This window comes from Ziziphus jujuba, chromosome 9, assembly GCF_031755915.1.
Source record: "Ziziphus jujuba cultivar Dongzao chromosome 9, ASM3175591v1".
NCBI classification, from domain to species: Eukaryota; Viridiplantae; Streptophyta; class Magnoliopsida; order Rosales; family Rhamnaceae; genus Ziziphus; species Ziziphus jujuba.
Window position 1 is genome coordinate 27,477,625 of NC_083387.1, and position 22,437 is coordinate 27,500,061.

The 22,437-nt window shown below is 31.4% G+C and overlaps 1 protein-coding gene across 1 annotated transcript; it reads left to right on the forward strand.

The window, feature by feature from the left end:
• The first annotated feature begins 7,461 nt into the window (after positions 1-7,461).
• LOC107427751 (receptor-like protein 7) lies at positions 7,462-10,374 on the forward strand. Its single transcript, XM_016038132.3, has one exon. It carries the CDS (start codon positions 7,462-7,464, stop codon positions 10,372-10,374), a length of 2,913 nt encoding a protein of 970 aa, XP_015893618.3.
• The last annotated feature ends 12,063 nt before the right edge of the window (positions 10,375-22,437 follow it).

The window sequence follows — 22,437 nt, forward strand, 5'->3', positions numbered from 1 at the left end:
CCCTATTGGGGAAAAAAAAAAAATAATAAAAAAAGTAGTTAATTACTTAAATATATTGAGACATACAGCTGTTAGATTTTTATTTTATTTTATTACTATTATTATTTTTTTGCTGAAATTTATTTGCACAAGCCTTTTTTCCTTTTCTTTTCTTTGAGCATTCAAAAACGCGGGTGCTGGTAAAAGAAGAGACAAAGTGTGTAACAGTTGACGTGCATGGAATGTGTGGAAAGACTTCTATTTTAAGTCTTTGGTTTGCTTTGGTAAATTTTCCATTTCATGGATCCTCTATTAAATTTCACTTTATTATTATGTTTTTTTAAAGTAGCTTTCACTTTATTATTTTTTCTTATAGGAACTTTCACTTAATCAATTAAATATATGAGGCCAAACTTTTTTCCTTTTTTTCATTATTTTATTTTATCAACTTTCCCTCCTACCGTATAAGAAGTATTGCATATAACAGTTAGACCCTATATTATATTGTGTCATTTTTAATTATCATGCACATTATAAATATAATATGATATTGAACAAAATGATGGATGTTCAAAAATTAACAATAACACAAGATGAAAAAGTAAGTAAAAAATAATTTCAAAATTTTAATTTTGTAAATTACTTTGAAGGCTTTTTTTTTTTAAAAAAGAAATCTCATTTACTAATTAGGTATTGCATATAACGTGTAGATCCTATATTATGGTGTATCATTTTTAATTATCATGCGCAGTATAAATACAATATGATCTACAATCTTTTTTTGATAAAAGATAAAATGATCTATAATCATGCACAATTACAGCATGCGAACTGTATAAAATAATTGTTAGTTATTTAACAAATTAGTAATTTGTAATTTGTGAACGTTGCCTATGTACTGGTTAAATTTTTTTTTTTTTCCTACTGCAATTGTGGGTCCAATACGCTAAAGGGAGAAAAATTTCGACATTAATTTCCAAATTCTTCATTGATGGTGACTTGGGGATGTGCGGTTTTCCGATGTCCAGAAAATATGAAATGTTTGTCAGCTTTCTAATGATCACTACAACATATCGAGGTGGACTACTAATAGGAATGATGTCTCGACATGTGATCGTGATTGGGGGTGAGAGACTACATTGCTACCATAACGAATTTGGAGCATATGTCACTGGCGTGATTGTAGCAAAAGAGTGTAATAAGCTTTTTCGATCCATTGTGGAATAAATGTACTTTTTTTTTTTTTGATGATTTTTAATGTCTTTTACAGGCGCGCGCACACACACACATATGTATATATCAGTCCATCTATGAAGCGGACGGTCTTCATACGGATCACAGTATTGGTGACGGTTTTTCATAGTATTGGTGATGATTTTCTAAGAAATTGTCATTAATACTATGAAAAACCGTCACTAATACTATGGTCCTCATACGGAAGTTCATCATGAGCATCACCAATATCAAAGAGAAAAAAATCACAAACTTAAATAGCAGCTATGTATTATAAGCTCCATATATAATATTATCGTCCATGGCGTCTCTGCCATGCAATTATTAGGCCTTTGATTTTTATTGTTGTTGTTTATTTTTCCCATCTTATTCTTAATATTGTTTTAAGTTGTTTAAAGTGACTTTAATATTGAGGAATAGGTCTGCTAGCTAAATTTTATTTGCACAATTTATTTATTTATTTATTCTTCTATTTCTTTGTGCTTTCAAAAAAGACAAACGTGTTACAATTGAGGAGGTCATTTCCCTTTTCTTTACGTCTTTTCCTATCAAATTTATTCCATCCCTTCAACTTGGAAAGACCTCTTTTTTAAGTCGTTCACATTGCTTTTCTAAACTTACCGTTTTTCATAGTCCCTCGTAATTAGTAACTATCACTTTCAATTTAATTTTTCTTTTTTTGGCCCTTTTTGAAAGGAGCCAAACCCTTTTTTTTTTTTTTTTTTTTCCCTGATCAACCGGTCCTCCTACCTAACATAGGAGAAGATATTACATATAACGGATAAATCATATTATCCTATTTTATGTGCATTGTAAACCAAATAGCCTATAATTATGCACAATCAAATAAAATATATGAACCATATAAAATAATTTTTGACTGTCCAATAGTAAGTTACTTGTGATACCATATTATACTAGTATCGATTATTAAAATTAAAAAAAGAAAAATTCTACCGCACTTGTGGGTCCAACAATACTAGAAGAACAAGTTTCCAGGTTTCCAAAATTTTCTTTTGAGGGTAATTTACTTGGGATTGTGTGGTTTACACAATGCCCAGAAAAATGTGAAACTCCCTTTATCAGCTTCTAATGATCATGCATGCTACAATGAGAAATCAGAATTGATATCTGGCTTTGGTTGGAAAGCTGTAGTGATAGCTTATCGATGTGGACCACTAACTGTAATGATGTGTGGACATGATGTGATCCCCTCAAGGAGGCGAGATTTGATCTTCAAAATTTTTGTTGGTAAACTGGACCATAATTAAATACGAAAACTTAATAAAATACATCAAATTAATGTATGTCATCTTAGCAAAGAATTCTGCTAGTGTTCATGACTACGGGCACAACATAGGAACTAACATGACATTTGAAAGAATTTGGTTTTGAAATCTTTAGCATTACAGACTAATTAAATAGTTACCAAGTCAATTTAATCTATAAAATTTATATCAAAATAAAAAAATGGATCCCGTTACCGTTTATCATTAAGCATTAAGGGCAACAGAGTAGAAATTTCCAAGACATTATCAAATAGTTCCAAAGTTAATTTAACCTACAAAATTTCTACCCAACCAGGAAAGATAAGCAGTGAAGAGAAAAAACCTTGGGACCTTCTCCAACAAATTAATTAACTTGCGTATGCAACTCAATTATAATTAATTTTTTCTTTGTCAAGGATTACAATATATTTTAAATTAAATAGGAAATTCACCTAAATATTAGTCAAACTGAAATTTGAAAATGTATTCTCAATAGTTGCCAACATTTATATATTATATATATTATAACATATATAATATAGAAATGTTAGGTTTTGCCAATTACTCCATCTGGACTTATCAAAATTTCTATTATATATATATATATGTATATATAGGTCAACATTTCTATAATATATACAGAGAGTGTTTCTATTATCAAATCTGACCTGATGGAAATGGATTCGGTCCAAAAACATGGAAAACAATTTATGGCAATTGGATTTAAATTGCAAGGCACGGAAAGCTCAAATTTAAAATTTCCTCATGCGAGAAAAATTGCCAAAATTCCCTTCCTATTCGACAGTAATTGAAGCATTTTTGGTAGCAAGAATAAAAAAATAAAAATAGAACAGCGCTCTGGGCAAAAACAACACTATGGAATTCTCCATTGACAAACTGGGTTTCATTTTTTCAAAAAGAAATAGATGAAGTAAAAAACAAAAAGTGAATCATTTTTGGCAGTAAGGTTGGTGTGTCCATGCCAACAACTGTGCAACAACTTCAACACTTCAAACCAGGCATGCCCACCCTCCTAATCCATGCTCAAACCTGTTGAGTTAAAGCCTAATACAATTTATTCATGTGTGCCTAACATTTCCTAACCATGCAATTAAATGAAGAAGCAATAGAATTGATAAAAGCACCACCAAATGAAAAGTTTACAAAAAAACATTGGTGCTGAATTTTTTTTTTTTTTTTCAGTTTTATTACTTCTCTTTCTTTCTCGTTCTTTCTTCACCTCCATACATTCCTAACCTCTCCAAATATTCTAAATGTTTTTTTTCCATCATTTATGGATGATTAAAATTCTATCCCCAGCCTCAGAACCCCATTTTTAAAATATATAAAAAAAATAACAAATAGGTTTTTACCAACAATTTTTTGAAAAATTGTTGTCAAAATGGAAAAAAACCAATGTTTTTCTGTAAAAACATCAGCTATTATAAACGTTTTTAGTGACACTTTTTAAAAAAACATGACTAAAAGCTTATACAATAGCCAATGCTTTTACAGAAAAGCGTCGGCTTTTCTCATTTTTTGCTGCAGTTTTTCAAAAAACAGTCACTAAAAACCTATTTTTTATTTTTATTTTTATTTTTGTTTTACTAGTCCAAACCATAATGTAAAATTCCATCATTAAAGCCTCATGAAAAATTTCAACTTCAATATTCATTTTAGTACCCTTTACTAAGATTTAAGAAATAAATTCACTTTGAAGGAATCAAATGTTCAATTATAAGCTCATGAAGTTAAGTCCTCCAAAAATTAGAACTACCCAAAGGTTTTCTTTTTAGAAATTCTCCAAAGGAGCTGCTCCCTCCTTGCAATCATGGTTGGCTTTTCCAATCGTGAGCTTCTTTCTATCTCTTAAACCGCCATGGTTCTCCTTCATATACAACTCTAAACGCAAACCCCTTTTGTGACCTGCAGAGTTTGATCGACTTCAGTATATTATTTCTACAACTTTAATGAAGTTTTCCCAAAACCCAAAAAGATGTTTAATCCATAATTTTATACCTTCCCTTTGGCATGCCCAATGTCTTTTAATTAAAAATTTTCCCCTGTAAACGGCCAAAGTAATAATAGTTGCTGGTAATTGATTGGCGTATACTCTGGCAAATGAAACCGAACTTTTGAAACATTTTTTGTACATTTTATAAATATGAAGAAAGTCATTTAACCAACGATTAATGAATATCCTTTAAATAGAGAGTTTCTCAGTCAACTTACATCATACTTTTCATTTTGGTTTTTTTCCTTCATCACCACCATAGTTGCATACTGCTTTGCCACCCTCTCTCTGTACTTTTTAACCCAACAGCAAGAAATGAACCTTGCTGTTATATATAGATATATATAATCCGTCTATGGTGCGGACGGTCCTCATGCGGACCACAATATTGGTGGCGGTTTTTCATAGTATTGGTGACGATTTTTTAAAAAATTCTCGTTAATAATATAAAAAACCGTCGCTAATACTGCGGTCCTCATGCGGACCGTCCTCACCATAGAATTTCCATATATATATATATATATATTTTGTTCTCCCTGTCAAAAGTGCTTCAACTGCTATCGAGCGGGAGCCGTGGTGTTGAGCAGGAAGGGAATTTTGGCAATTTTTCTCACATAAGGAAATCATAAATATGAACCATCCATACCTTGCAATTTAAATCCAATGACCATAATTTTTTCCACCTTTTTGGACTGAATCCATTCCCATTAGGTCGGATCTGATAATAAAAACACTATATATATATATATATATTCTCGTATAAAGGGGAAAAAAAAAAAGACAATATCCAGATCCTTTCTATATAAACTTTTGTAAATTATTTGTTCTCTAGGCAATACTGATTAGTGATTAAACATACTTGATGTCAAGGGTCATGTCGCGGAAATATCTTTTGGGTTCGTATATTAGGGAACTTTTGCCATTCCTAATTTAAAGCTAGTCAATGTAGAGTTTTTTTTTTTTTTTTTGGGGTCATTTGTAATAATTTTTTCATCTTAATATCATTGGAATCTCCCATGTCTTAATATCACTGGAATCTCCCATGTCCCAAATATGGGTGGGATTATGTAAACCTGACTTGACAAGGTCCAAATCCTTTAATATAAATTTCATCGAGATCGCAGCCAAGCTGGCAAAGGCCATGCTTCCTTATCTTTCCTTGCCTAGGTTCAAGTTTGTGGCAAGACTGTAATGCCAGTAATTACCAAATATATATATATATATATATATATTTGTAGATATGCATTTTTATAGCTTACTTTTAGCCTCAACAATGCAGTAACAAGTAATAGTGTAAAAATATTGACAAATTACCTTTAATTAAGTATGACTTTCAATGTTTTTTTTTTGTTTTAAGTGAATTATATATATATATATATATATATTTATATTGGGATTAGGGATTCACTCGGTCATTGACCAAGAAACCAGTTGCTTATATAACTCAGTTGTTCCAAAGTAAAATTTTGAAGAATGATAATTTAACAAATTTATGGAAACAATACATGTTTACAAGATGACACAGAATTAAATATTATTAATTAAAATGCAAACAATCAAATATGGATAATTGAGTGAATTAATCAATAAATCAATTAAATATTATTAGATTATTTAATAAATAAATTTAGTGAATATCCTTGGTGATTCTAGTATTACCACTATTTAAAACCTATTTATCTAAGGGCTATTTAATATTTTTAAGCTTATTTAATGATATTCTAAATAAACTTTGTTTATGTATTTGATTAAATAAGGGTTATAATGAGTAATGCTATGTTGGGAACAATATTTCCCACGTAAGATGGAAATGTGTTAATGTGTCAAACTTAATTGTTGAGAATGCTATCTCAATTAATGATTTAAGACTAACATACTAATTGGACAAATGACAACATTTAGTATTTATCAGATGATTAGGTATCCAATATAAGGTGAGAATTAAGTTCTCAATAGATCAAACATATATATATCTGTGTGTGTGTGTTTGTGTACAACTAGGCTTTTCTTAGATCTATTTGATAGTTTTATCATTAAAATTTCATTTTTCAATCTTTCAATCATTTCAAGGATTGAGATTATTTATTATTATTATTTTTTAATGGATATCTAGATCCCTACAATACTCACTTTACTTAAATAGAATTTTAACACTTAATATGATGTAATGACTAATAATAAAATATTTTATACAAGATCAAGAGCTAATACTTAATATTAAAATCGTCAGGTTGATTTAAAGTGAGCTAACTCTTTCTGTTTATAAATATAGTCTTTCCCTTATCAGGGATAGTTGAGGATACGCTTCTAGACAAATTTGTCCCTGATGTATATAAAATATTGAGTAAAAATTGAGGCCAATTTGTTATTTATTTATTTTTATAATAAAAACAACCAAAGCCTAAGAGCATCCCAGCCTATTCTTCAAAATAAAAAGCGATATATTCAACAATACCCATTTTTTAACGGTTGGCTTTTACCATGGGATGGAGTGCGGATTGCTAATACAGTCCATGAAATGAAAGGACTTAATGTAGGGGCCACGATTCTTTTTTTTTTTTTTTTTTTTTTTGGGGGGGGGGGGGGGGGGGGAGGTTAATAGTGGATGAAACCACTCTTTAATAGTGAGAACCTTGTTCAATGCAACCCAATAGCATATACACATATATATATATAGATATATATATATATATATAATAATCAAAATAAAGTGGACAAATTGAAAATTTCCCTAGAAATTTAACTACATAAAGTGTCATAACCTTCACATGTTTCAAATCTCTCATTCCTCTCATTTCATCTTCATTACTATCACTCATAATATATTTTGTGCCAAAAAAAAAAAAAAAAAAAGACAAAAACAGAAAAATGAGGGCGTATGAATTCCTCTTATTTTATTTCGTCCTGCTCATCTTATCGTCATGTTTCTTGTTTGTTTCTTCACAAACTTCCAATTCCTCTTCGGTCATGAGTTTCTATTGCCTCCCTCACCAATCCTCCATTTTACTTGAGCTAAAGCAAGAATTTAAACTCGATGAACCAGGTGAATCTTCAAAGATGAGAGATTGGAAAGCAGGCACCGATTGCTGTTTGTGGCCTGGAGTCTCATGCGATATGGCAACAGGTCATGTTGTAAGCCTTGACCTTAGCAGCAGCTCGCTTGAGGGCCCTTTGCGTTCTAACAGCAGCCTTTTCAGCTTACTTCATCTTCAAAACCTCAACCTTGCCTACAACGACTTCAGCTCAAGCCCAGTTCCCTCGGAGTTTGGCCAACTTTCCAGGTTAACCCATCTCAACCTCGCTTGCTCTCTGTTTTCTGGTCCTATACCATCTGAAATCTTGAGGCTGACGAATTTGATTTCGCTTGATCTTTCTTACTATTTTGGAGATCCTTTTCCTTATTGTGAGGATATCGGAGATTATTATCCAAATATTCAGGAGCCTGAACTGCTGAGAAGGCTTGCTGAAAACATTACGAGTTTAAGAGAACTTGATCTTGGTGGGTTAAACTTTTCTTCCAAAGTACCTGAATCGTTAGGAAATTTATCTTCCCTAACACATCTCTCTCTTTATGGATGCAATTTACATGGTGATTTTCCAAAAACAATATTCCGATTGCCTAACCTACAATCAGTTAAACTGCGGGATAATGATGATCTCACCGGTTCTCTTTCGGAATTTCATTCTGGCAGCAATCTTTTGTCGTTGGAACTTTCGAGTACAAAATTTGGAGGGAAATTGCCAAATTCAGTTGGCAACCTTACCTCTTTGAATGTTTTGGATCTCATGAATTGTATGTTTTCTGGGCCTGTTCCTTATTCTCTTGGGAACCTTGCAAATATCAGTCAACTTCTCCTGGGCAGCAATGAATTTATCGGTGAATTTCCTTCTTCACTTGGAAATCTGACACAACTAAGCGATCTGGATCTTTCAAATAACTTTTTCCACGGAAGCTTGCCAATGTCATTTCCATATCTTCTGGAAGATATCTACTTCAAAAACAATAGTTTCACAGGTCCAGTGCCATTCCAAACTTTTGGTAACTTGACCTTGCTTTCGACTATTGATTTGTCAAGCAACTCGCTGAATGGAGTCATCCCTTCATTTTTACTTTCGTCGGCTTCTTTGCAATCCCTATGTCTGGATGACAATCAGTTTATAGACCTTGAGAGTATCACCTCTATTTCATCCCAATTGGAATATCTGTCTTTAAATCGAAATAAATTAAAGGGGAGTATTCCAAGTTCCATTTTCAAACTGCAAAGCCTGACATCACTGTTCCTTGGTTCAAACAATTTAAGTGGTAGAGTTGATTTCGGCATCTTCTCAGAGCTGGGCGAGCTTAAGAATCTTGATCTCTCACATAATGCACTATCTCTAACAACAAATGTAAGTATGAATATTTCTTCTCTTCCCAAATTTCAGTATTTAGTTTTGTCCTCATGTGACATAGCTGAATTTCCTGATTTCCTAAAAGCACAAAATGAATTAGTGACATTAGATCTTTCTCACAATATAATTGGCGGTCCAATACCTAAATGGTTCTTGAACATATCCATCATGAACCTGAATTCGCTGAGTCTTTCTCAAAACTTCATTAGCGGTTGGCAAGAAACTCCATCTGTTCTTCCATGGAAAGAATTGGTTCTTCTTGATCTTAGTTCAAACATGTTACAGGGACCACTTGTTGTTCCTCCAATGTCCACCAGGTATTTCTTCATCTCAAATAATAACTTGACTGGACCAATTGATCTGTTGTTCTGTAATATAAGTATTGAAGTATTTGATGCGTCAAATAATCATCTGAAAGGCACCATTCCTCAATGTTTGGATAATTTGGATGGTCATCTTACTGTGCTCAATCTCCGGAGAAATAACTTCCATGGGCATATTCCTCAATTCTGCAGCACTTTAAACCGGTTAAGCACATTGGATTTAAGTCACAACCAATTATATGGGAATATTCCGCGGTCATTAATCAAATGCCAAGATTTACAAGTTCTAAATCTTGGACACAATCAAATAAGTGATACATTCCCATTTTGGCTACAGAATTTGCAACAGCTGAAAGTTCTCATTGTATGCTCCAACAAATTTCACGGTCCAATATGCTGTGCTCATGATTTTGTTGGCTTTATGACATTGAAAATTCTTGATCTTTCTCATAATGGTTTTTTTGGAAACTTACCGTCGGATTATCTTAGAAATTGGACGTCCATGACCTTAAGTGATAACGCTTCAGAAAATCCATTTGAGTTAGAACAAGGGCTTTATAATGATTCGGTGAGCATTGTAAATAAGGGAGCAGAAATGGAGTTGGTCAAGATCCCTTTGATGGTGTTCATATCTATTGATCTCTCCAACAATAAATTTGATGGAGAAATTCCAAGTTCGATATGGTGTCTTCGATCTCTAGTTATGCTCAATTTGTCAAGCAACAATTTTAGTGGACACATTCCATCATCTTTGGGGAATCTAATTGAGCTTGAATCATTGGACCTATCTAACAATGAGCTTTCTGGTAAAATCCCTCAGCAATTGACATCTCTCACTTTTCTTGGGTATTTAAACTTTTCTCAGAATCAACTTGTGGGTCCAATACCACAAGGAGGACAAGTTCAAACATTTCCAGATTCTTTTGAGGGTAATATGGGATTGTGTGGTATTCCATTGTCCAGAAAATGTGAAACTCCCATACCATCTTCTAATGATCACTACAATGAGAAATCAGATTTCATTTCTGGTTTTGGATGGAAAGCTGTAGTGATAGGATATGGATGTGGACTTCTGATTGGAATGGTGGCTGGACATGTAATCAGCTCAAGGAGGCCAGATTTGTTTTTCAAAGTTTTTGGGGTGAGACTGCCGAGGAGAAACTGAAATGAATTGGAGCATAGTTGGATGCACTTGAGACTGCAATAAGCTTTTTCTTTTATTAAGTGTCTTTTATGTATTAATTGTCTTTTAATATGTAAAAGTTGTGGTTATGGCAAGTTTGCAATAAGTTTAATGTGTAACTGTTGTGTTTGTGGCAAAACTGTGTAATCTTCATTTGGTTATAATAAGTATCTTTTATGCAGTGTTTAGTATTTTGCATTGATATATATATATATATATATATATCAAGCAGATAACATGTAAACTTGCAATGAATATCACCAATATCGAAGAAAATAGCCGATGAAACCATACATGACCCTCAAAAGTTTAATATATCTGGGAGCTTGAATCTCTTGATCTTTCCCAATAGAAGGAGAGATCCCTCCTTCCTCCTTAGGGAGAGATTCACGGTTGATTGGCTAACATTTTTGCCAGGATATCCTAGTGGACTTGTAATTGAAATTGTTATTGGTCATATTGTTGTTGAGAAAAATCAATACTTGTTTTTGATGATTTTCTGGCTTTGGAAGCTAAAAAGGACAATTAGAATGAGCAGGGAGTTTGAAACTTGAGTTTAAACAAATCTTGCAGTATAATCCTTATTGCATTACCAGCTATGTGACTTTCTTCCCCTTTTTAGTTTATTTTATTCTTTTTTTATGTTTTTGTTTTGTTATATTCTTTCTAAGATTTTCCTTCCGCATGTTCATTACAACATAATTTAATGTTTATGTCTAAAGTAGGATTATTTAATGGGTCTCTGCTGCTGCTTTTAATTACTAAAAACAATAATGCTTAGTTATATTTTCCTTTCTTGATCAGTTCAAAATTTTATATATCAAGATAAATTTATTATGTATACATAACCGATACTATAATCTTCAATCTTGCTTTTTTTTTTTTTTTTGTCATTTTTTTTAACCTAAACCATATTCACAGCTTAGTTCTAGCAGATTTCTTTGTTTTAAACGGACTTGGAACAGTATTATGAGTTTCTATTCCCTTCTTCAAGTGCTCTATCATGCAATACCCTTTTTTGATCTCTATCTCTATCTCTATCTCTGTTTCTTTATTGTGCCCTGTTTTCCCATCTCTTTGTTTATCTTCATTTTAAATGAGACTGGATTTTGAAATTTGTAATTTATTGCCATGAGCTTGATTAACTCAATTCCTTATTCACTCATAATCAAATTAACAGCCAACGGTATGGATAGGGTTTTCTACAAAATCCAGGTTTTTTTTTTTTTTTTTTTTTTTTTTTTTTTTGGTTTAGTGATTGATTTCTCAAGCAGCAGGTTCAGAGGAAGAGATTCTAGAATGTATTGAGAGTTTACAAGGGCTTTGAATTCTTAAACTTTCCAAAAACATTCTTATTGGAAATATGCCATCAGCATTATGGAAAATATCTGAGCTTCAATCCCCTTGATCTTTCCCAAAACAGATTTCATGGAAAGATTTTTCATCAACTGAAGCAGCTTTCTTGCATACTTCAATGTGCCTCTTATAACAGACTCACAGGAATCCAGCTTGCTTCCACCTCTGTCTGTTTCTGTTTCTTAATTTGTAGCCCTGTTTTCCCATCTTTGTTTTCTCTGTTTCTTAACCTTCTTATTCCCACCTCAATATCAGTTTAGATATGGTCAATCTTTTATGAGCAACTGATGCCGAGAAACTTGTCATCCCATTTGCAACATAGGAAACTATTTTCAAAAAAAAAAAAAAAAAAAAAAAAAAGCTTAAAAATATATCCAACCAACCACTTTGGATAGTTATTAGTTTTTCTAAAACATCATTACACAAAAGATTAGATAACTGACTTGTTGTATATTAGAAACAAAAATTCTAGACGATGCAGCATTAACCCTACAAGAAACTTGTACATATTGTTAGAAACATCAAACAAGAATTCTAGACGATGAAAGCATTAATAACCCATGGTAATTGCCATGGCATTTGAAAAAAAATTGGTTTTGAAATCTTTAGAAACTTTCATACTAATTAAATAGATACTAATTAAATCTATAGTTTTTATCAAACAAACATTTTAGTCCAATCCTACCTACATCAAACTCAAAACAATACTATCAGGGTCTAATCTTATCCAAAATTGTAGTCCTATCCCCGTCTTCCATACCAAATGGTGTCGTATATGTACCAAACGCAGTCTAAAGGCTCAAAAACTGCTTCTTTTTGTTTGGACAGTTTTGGAAAGTACTTCAGATTTTTAGAAAAACCTTTAACCAAATTCAAAAAAAAAAAAGTTTTTCAAGAAGTTTCTTTTGGAAAAAGCGAAAATAAAAACAAAACTAATACTAAATAAGATCTTAGAACGCAGAGAGAATAGACACATAAAATAGATTGGACAGCATGGACATGACACAATTATAATATTATATAGACCGTGCCATGTAAAGCGCCAAGCGTGTGATGGTTAAGAGGCCAATGGCTGAGGCACAGGACGAGACCATAATGGGCTACATAAAGCACAAAGTGATAGAAAAATGATAATTTAGAATGCAATGTGAGAGTTTTCAAGTGCGGGGGGGCAAAGTGAAAGACAATGCAGAGTTTAAGGCGCGTAGAGTAATTATTCCTAGATTTCATTGGGCACATTTTTATTATTATTATTATTATTATTATTTGAGCTGGTAAAAGTACGGGCAAGTGCTATAGTTGAGGAGGTCATTTCCCCTTTGTTTCGTATGTCGTGCGTTGTCTTTTCTTTTTATTATTTAATCCTTACACTATATTGTCTTGTATTATTTTTAATTATAATGTACAACAATAAATTGAATAACAGATAATTATGCACTAACTTTAAATAAAACATGTGGACAATATAAAATTAAAATTTTATTATTTATTAACAGTAATAACAATAATTAATAAGAATGATGATATGATAAATTATTAATTGGCAGTATTTAATTATATATTGAATTTGTATTTTATAAGTTTAATTTAGAAAAGTAAACTATTTTGAGCAAGTATTTAAATTGTTAAATTGTACATAGATCTTCCCTAAAATTGTCACTTACGATGATAAATAATATTTTTCATAAATAACTATTAAGTATTTAATTATGAATGATTTGTAATATCATTTTATTTATATACACATTGTTAATAAAAAAAATTGTTTATTTAAAAAAAGAAAAAAGACTTTTTCCTACCACATTGGTTATGTATGATTATTCTAAAAGAGAAAAAAAAAATAAAGAAAAAGGTATTATATAAAGGGGCCTTTTTGAAATTTACGTAAAAAACATTTACTATATAAAGCCTATAACCTTTCCCTCCAATAGAAAATCTGACAGAACCTCTTTTAAGGGTTGGACTTACCACAGATTTCCTGCACTGAAAACACATTTCTATATATACCATCTTATTCCTCTCACCTTAGTACAATTTAATTCCATAAATTTGCAGCACTTCAAATGAATAATAGAAAATCAGTACATAATTAATAAATAAATGTCCAAGACAGTATACAGAGCTTTACCAAGATACAATTAAATATGAAATTTAATACAACAAAAGATAAATGAATAATACAAGGTAGGGAGCAAAAGAAGGGAAAGCTTCTTGGACTTTCGGCAACGAACAAAGATGTCGAGCTCGCCTCCAGACGATCAATGTTTACTAACTTGGGCCTAGGGAAACAGAATTTAAAAACATGAGATGTTAATCACCTCAGTGATTGACCCTAATTACGACACAATAATAATAATAATAATAATAATAATAATAATAATAATAATAATAATAATAATAATATAATGATAAGATGAATTTTATTAATTAATAATAAATAATCAAATAAATAATAAGTAGTTGAAATATTGCTTTCTCTCAAACTCTTATAGTTCACTTAGTTGGAAAAGTTCCTCTTTTAAAACATTTTCACAAAACCCAATAATTGTATCCCAAAAATCAAGGAATAATTAATTAAATAAATTATAAATAAAATACATTAAGTTAAAGATCTAGAATGTATAATAAGAAACAAGAATAATTTTAATAACAATTATTAAATTGTACACAAAATGGCATAAATAAAATAAGCAAAATCATAATAAATTTACATTAAAAATAATCAAGGAAATATTAAATTAAATGGAATGAAATAATTTAGAATGCACATAAAATACAAATATTAATTTAGAAATCAAAAGTTTACATTGGAAACACTTTAAAAACCAAATATTAAATTTAGAATAAGATATCATTAGATAAAATAAATAAAATCATAAATAAACTTGGATTGAAGGAATTTGGCATAAAACAAAAATAAACTCAAAACATAAAATATAACATTTATTGGTTAAATCCATGGGATAATCAAAGAAAACTTTTAATTAATTTTAAACTTCAACTTGAAATAGATTATGAAATATAAATTAAATTTATGTTAAAATCTCAAATTAAAACAAATAATAAAAACGTGGTAAAATACATTTAAACAATCAATCTAAAATAAGTAGAATAAATCATTTAATTAATAAAGGAAATACTTAAATCAATTTAATCATCTATTTGAAGTAAATGGTAAAAATATAAAAGAATTTATTTTAAAGCACCAAATCCAATTAAATAGTAAAAATCAAGGTAAAATGCATTTTAGAAATATTGATTTAAAATAATTGACATAAAATATGAATAAACACATTTTAGAAAAATACTAATTAGAATAGGTGATAAAACAAATTAAATATACTTTATTTAAATACGACTTTTAAACTTTGGGATTCGAAATTTATATATGAAAAAAATACTTGACGTACCATACTATATACTTGTCAAGACCCGTCCAAGATCCCTTACCGGAACCTTAGACAAGCTCTGATCCCAGAGAAACCCTACTGGACCCTCCAATGGAAAATTCGGTAGAACCTCCCCTAAGGGTTGGACTTACCACAAATTTCCTACACTGAAAACATACTTCTATATACACTACCTTATTCCTCCCACCTTACTACAATTTAATTTCACAAATTTGTAGCACTTCAAATGAATAACAGGGAATCAGTGCATAATTAAATATATAAACGTCCAAAACAGTATACAGAGCTTTATCAAGATACAATTAAATATGAAATTTAATACAACAAAGGATAAAAGAAACAATACAAGATAGCAAAGAAAAGTAAGTAAGGCTCCTTGAACTTTCAGCAACGAACAAGACATCGAACTTATCTTCGAACGATCAACGTCTACGAACCTAGGTCTAGGAAAACAGAATTTAAAAACATAAGATGCTAATCATTACAGTGAGTGACCCTAACTACGACATAGTTATAATAATAATAATAATAATATAACAATAAGATGAACTTTATTAATTAATAATAAATAATCAAATAAATAATAAGTACTTGAAATATTGTTTTCTCTCAAAACCCTCACAGTTCACTCAGTTGGAAAAGTTCCCCTTTTTAAATCATTTTCACAAAATCCAATAATTGTACCCCAAAAATCAAGGAATAATTAATTAAATAAATTATAAATAAAATACATTAAATTAAAGATCTAGAATGTATAATAAGAAACAAGAATAATTTTTAATAACAATTATTAAATTGTACATAAAATGTCATAAATAAAATAAGCAAAATCATAATAAATTTACATTAAAAATAATCAAGGAAATATTAAATTAAATAGAATGCAATAATTTAGAATGTACATAAAATACAAATATTAATTTAGAACTCAAAAATTTACATTGGAAACACTTTAAAAACCAAATATTAAATTTAGAATAAGATATTATAAGATGAAATAAAATAAAATTATAAATAAACTTGTATTAAAGAAATTTGGAATAAAACAAAAATAAACTCAACATATAAATTATAAAATTTATTATTTAAATCAATAAAATAATCAAAGAAACATTTTAATGGATTTTAAACCTCAATTTAAAATAGATAAAAGAATACAATAAAATTCATGTTAAAATCTCAAAATTTAAATAAATAATATCAACATGGTAAAACAAAATTCTAAAACACCAATTTAAAGTAATTGATAAAAACATGAATAAATACATTTTAGAAAATATTAGTTTGAAATAAACAATAAAACAAAATTAAATACATTTAATTTTAAATACAATTTTAAAGTATTTTGGTTTGAAATTCATATCGAGAAAATAACTTAACGCACCATACTATATACCAGTGATACCATATCCAGCGTCCCGAGCACCGTCTGGCGGGAGATTAAAGAAAGAAACTTGCATACGGTCACTTCGGTGTCCCGACAGCCCTGCTGCTTAAATTGTCATCCCGGCCATGAAGGAGGGGAGGCTATGACCAATATCAAACTTACCTACCCTTGGTCCGATGGCAACTCACGGGAGACATTACAACCTACGCTGTATGAGTATGTCTTAAACAAATAACTAAATTTGTTATTAAAATACCAAGTTTTCCAAAATTCACTGTGGGAATTATACCACTTTTCAAATTCACATTTCCACATTTTTCATTAATATCACCAGCATAAATCCATCGATAATATATAATTTTTCCCATATCATAAAATCAACCAGATAATATTTTAAGTGCATAAATATATTTTTTGAAAGCACCATAACTTAAACCAATATTTTTCTTGAAATCTTTAAAATCAAATCATGCCAAAAATAATATTAAAACCACATGAAATTCATATATTCTTAAAATCATGTAAATGCATTTATTAAGCATCATAAAATCAACATCACTCAACAATAATTAATTAAAAACCTTAAACCATAATTCCTTTAAAATCCCAAATACATTTTTGGCAACAACATATATATTAAAATTCACATGAAAGCATTTCTAAATACACAACATTCCAACAATAAAATTTAACAATTATTAACAAAATCCCATATCCATAAAATTCTTGAAATCAAAATATTTCTTAATGCACAAATAATTATAATTCATTCAATTTTGGCATCAAAATTCCAAATATAAATTTACTAAATATTTAATACATGAAATATAATTTTCAAATATATAATCAACACAAAATATTACACAATTTATCAACCCAAAATAATTTTGAAAGTGGGTCACTCACCTCGAGCATGCAATTCAACCAAGATCCTCCATAGGATTGATTCTACAATTCACATGTATTCCTAGAACATTGACAATACAAAAACCCATTAAATTAATATTTTAATCAGATAAATTATACACGGTTACCCGGAGGATTTAACACAAACCTTAACCAAAATTTGCAAATAATATATCGAAATGAAGCTTAAAACATGAGGATTAAGGATTGATCCTTACCTTCCAGAGATCAAACCTGAGGTGGTCGGAATCTTGCTGGGAATGTTTCGATCTTTAGGTCCTCGGATCTCACAAACCGCAGTGAATTGGAGGAAGCTGACCTTAGATTTGGGTTCAGCGGGTTTGGATTAGTGGGAAAAGGTGGGCGTTGTGATCGAAAACTCACCGGAATCAAGTTTTCAGACCAGCCACTGTGGTCATCGGAAACCATCACTGCCAGCGGTGCGTTCGGTGGCCATTGGCCCTAATTTTTGGAGGAAAGGTAGACAGGGAGATAGTGAATGGATGGGACAGCCAGTGAGGCAAATGGATTCTAGGATAGGGAGAAATCTGGGTTTGAAGCAATCGGACCTGCCACCGAAAAAAGCCTCGATCTAAGTGCGTCGTCGGTAGGCTGGCCGTGGAATTTGGTCGGCTGGCTGGAAATGAGGAGGCGGAGGTGGTGGGGTGGTGCGTGTAAGGAAATGGTGGGCAGTTGGTAACTCTCTTTCATCTCTTTCTCCCTCCTCTTTATCTCTCCTCCACCTCACTCTTCACACACTCCACACAACCATTTGTACAATCAAAATGCCTCTCGTGGGTGTCACTGTGCACTCACGAGTTGGCCAGATTTTGACACGTGGTGTACATACTGTTCACATATTAAAAAATAATATTAAAATATTACAGTATTCGAAAAAATTTGTAGGTCCATAACTTTTCAACGAAATGTCCAAATTAGGTTTGCCACTAGTTTATGAACTCGTATCGACAGGTACTTCACAATCATCCATAAGTCAGAACTTAATTTTACAAAAATAAAAAGTTAACTCGGGCACCCTTGGACAGTTCGGAGCTCAACTTGTTTTGCCCATAACTTTCAAACCATAACTTCGTTTTTGTTGTGCTACTAGTCTAAGAACTCGGGTTGATGCGTACTTCGCAATGGTGCCTCGGTCAACCTACAATTCTTGCAGAGTCAAAAAGTCAAAGTTTGACCCTTCTCGGTCAATGATGGTCAAACCCGATCAACTTCAATCAACTTGAGAAATTTTCGATGTACTTCGGGATGGGGTGTTACATTACCAGTGATGTCCTACGATACCCAATGTCCCGAGCACCATTTGGTGGGAGATTAAAGAGGGAAACTTACATATGGTCATTTCGGCATCCTGACAGCGCCACTGCTTAAACCGTCATCTCGGCCATGGAGGGGGGCGACTATGGCCAATATCAAACTTGCTTGCCCTTGGTCCGATGGCAACTCACGGAAGACATTACAACTTGCGTGCTCATCCACATATACAGTACTGAACACTAGTACTGTATAAGTGCGTCTAAAATCAATTATTAAATTTATTATTAAAATACCAAATTTTCCAAAATTCACCGTGGGAATTATACTATTTTTCAAACCCACATTCTCTTAAATCCTCATCATAAATCCATCAATACAATTATAAAAGTTTTCCAATACTATAAAATCAATCAATTAATAATTTAAGCACATAAATACATATATTTTGGAAGCACCAACTTGAACAAATATTTTTCTTGAAATCATTAAAACCACTATGTCAAAAATAATATTAAAATTCAAGTACAATTAATTTAATGAAACACCTTGATTAAGCATAATAAATTCAATTAAATAACAATAATATAAATCAAGAATTTCTTTAATAATCCAAACCTTAATTTAGCATCAATATGTGTGTGTGTATATATATATATATATATATAAAAATCACCAAAATTAAGAATACAAATTAACTAAAACTATATATAAATTCCACCGCATGAACATATTTTCTAAATATTAAATTAACACAAAATAAATGTAACTAATCACCCAAAAATAGTTTTAAAGGTGGGTCACTCATCTCAAGCACGTGTATTAATCGAGATCCTCTACAGGATCAACTCTGCTACCCACACGTGCACCTAAAATATCAACATTACACAAAATCGATTAAATATAATATTTTAATCGGGTAGCTCACAATAGATACCCAGGAGAGTGGACACAAACGAAAACCAAAATTTATGAATGATATACCGAATCAAAGCTTATGAAGCGAGGATTATGGACCTGATCTTACTTTTCGGAGATCGGATTTGTGGTGGCCGGAATCTCACCGAAAACCTCTCGGGTTTTAGGCCCTCGATTCTCATAATCTATTAAGAATTGGGGAAAAAGGACACCAGATTTAAGTTCAAGGGGTTGGAATTAGTGGAAGAAGATAGGTGGTGTGACTTGGAACTCCCCGGAAATCGATTTCCCGACGAGATGCTATGGTCACTGAAAACCGTCACTGCCGGCGATGCATGTTAAGACCCATCTAGGATCCTTCTCTAGAATCCTAGATAAGCCCTGATCCCAAGGAAAACCCTACCGGACCGTCCTGAGGAAAATCTGACAGCATCTCCCCTAAGGTTAAAGCATACCCAAAAATTTATCTGCACAAAAACACACTCCTATATTGTACCACCTTATCCCTCCCACCTTACTACAATTAAATTTCACAAATGACAGCACTTCGATAACAAATCATAAACACACACACACATATATACAATAGAAATAATTTACTAAATAACCAAAATATACCTTTTAAATATTCATGTCTGCCTGCACCACCCACTTAATGATACATTTCCAAATACAGTTTAAATATCGTTTTACCAACATACCAATGCGTAATATAGAAAGAAAGGGAAAACAACATCACATTAACAATAATAAACAATAACAATCATTTTAATGATGATAGTATTACTGTAACTTGCCTGAGGGCTACCATATTACCATATATGCCCGAAGGCTATGATACTCATCCGAAGGTGATCGCCTGTACAAGGATTATCACATAACTACACCTGCTCAAGGGCTATCTCACCTGTCCAAAGGCTGCCACTTGCCCGAGGACTATTATATTTCCCCGATGGCTATTTTTCTTGCCCGTAGGCTGTGATACTTGTCCGAAGGTACCATATGATAATAATAATAATAATAATAATAAATAAATAAATGGATCGACAATTATAAATAATCATAATAAATGATAACAACAATCTCGATAACAGTTAGAATAATGATTAAATAAATAGTTAAATACAATTAATAGTAATAAGAAAATAATAATATCAATTAAGAATATTAGTAAGAAATTAAATCACAAATAGATAACATAACATAAATACATAAAATAATATCTTAAAATCCATAGCATATAATGAAATATGTACGCTCGTAACGGAGGTACATACGATACCCCCTAACATGCTACGTGATCCACGATTCCAGCTGTCGCTGACACTCTGCTACCAATACAGACCATGGTGGTTGCCCATATTAGCCGTCCGATCCCCAGGACTCGTAGGCAACATAGTTATGAGGCTAGCTATACATGGACCACATTGGTTTGCCACCTCCGTATGGTACGGTATATACAATATAATGTCAAATAATATAGCATAGAAATATATATACGTACATATAAAAGATATTTGATGCACCATACTATATACCAGTGGTGTCCGAAGGTACCCAGCCTCCCGAGCATCGACTGACGAGAGGTTAAAGAGAGAAACTTGCATACGGTCGCTTTGGCATCCCGACAGTGCCGTTGCTTATAACTGTCACCCCGGTCATGGAAGGGGGCGGCCTATGGCCACTATATCAAACTTACCTGCCCTCAAGTCCATAGCAACTCACGGGAGACATTACAACTTGCATGCTTATCATAATCACATATACAGTACAGAACACCGATACGTGTATGGGTGCATCTTAAAAAAAAAACTATAAATTTTGTAATATTATAAAATATTAAATTTAGATAAAATTTAATCGGATTCATATGCTTTTATCAAATACATAAACAATAATAATAAATAATAAATAATTAAATATACGGATATTCTTGATCACAATAATTTAATATAATTATCTTTTCTCAAACCTTCAATTCAATTTATACCAAAATTATAATCAATGCCACATACAATTTCACATATAAGTAAAGATACAGAAATACATTAAAGATATAGCAATACAGTTTATTATAAGTCATTCATAGATATCTATGTATATATTCACATATTTATATACATATATATATTTTTTTTCACACATTTAAATATATATACATGGTAAAACTTTTAACAAACAATTTAACAAGCACAATGTCCAGATACATATGTATACATACATTTTGATATGCATAAACAAAGGCTTCAACAATACATATTTATACATATATATACGTATATATATATACACCCATTCACACATCACAACACATATTCACATATCACCATGTATTTATATACATTACCGCACATGTATATATATATATATATATATAATGCATGTATTTACCAATATTCCCATACAGAAAAACACACATATATATATATATATAATATACAATTTAATTTAAATATCCATTTTTCACATTTAATTTAATAATTTAATCAAAAATAACGACCTCTCAAATACTCATCCATAATTTACAAACAAGATATCAATGTGAAGCTAAAGATATGGAGAATACAATTTTAACCTTCGATTGGCTTGAAACTATCGGCGGTGGCCAGAAATTTCGTCGGAAGCCGCTACCAACTTGCCCCTCCTTTGTATGCCATGAAGGAGCTCGAATTGGAGCAAACGTAGGTCACCATTAGCTTCAGAGGATCCAAATTAAGGGGAAGGGACCGAGAACACAGTCCAAAATGACGGGAATCCAGTGACCAGATGGGGTGCTGCCCCCAGCTTCCATGGCTA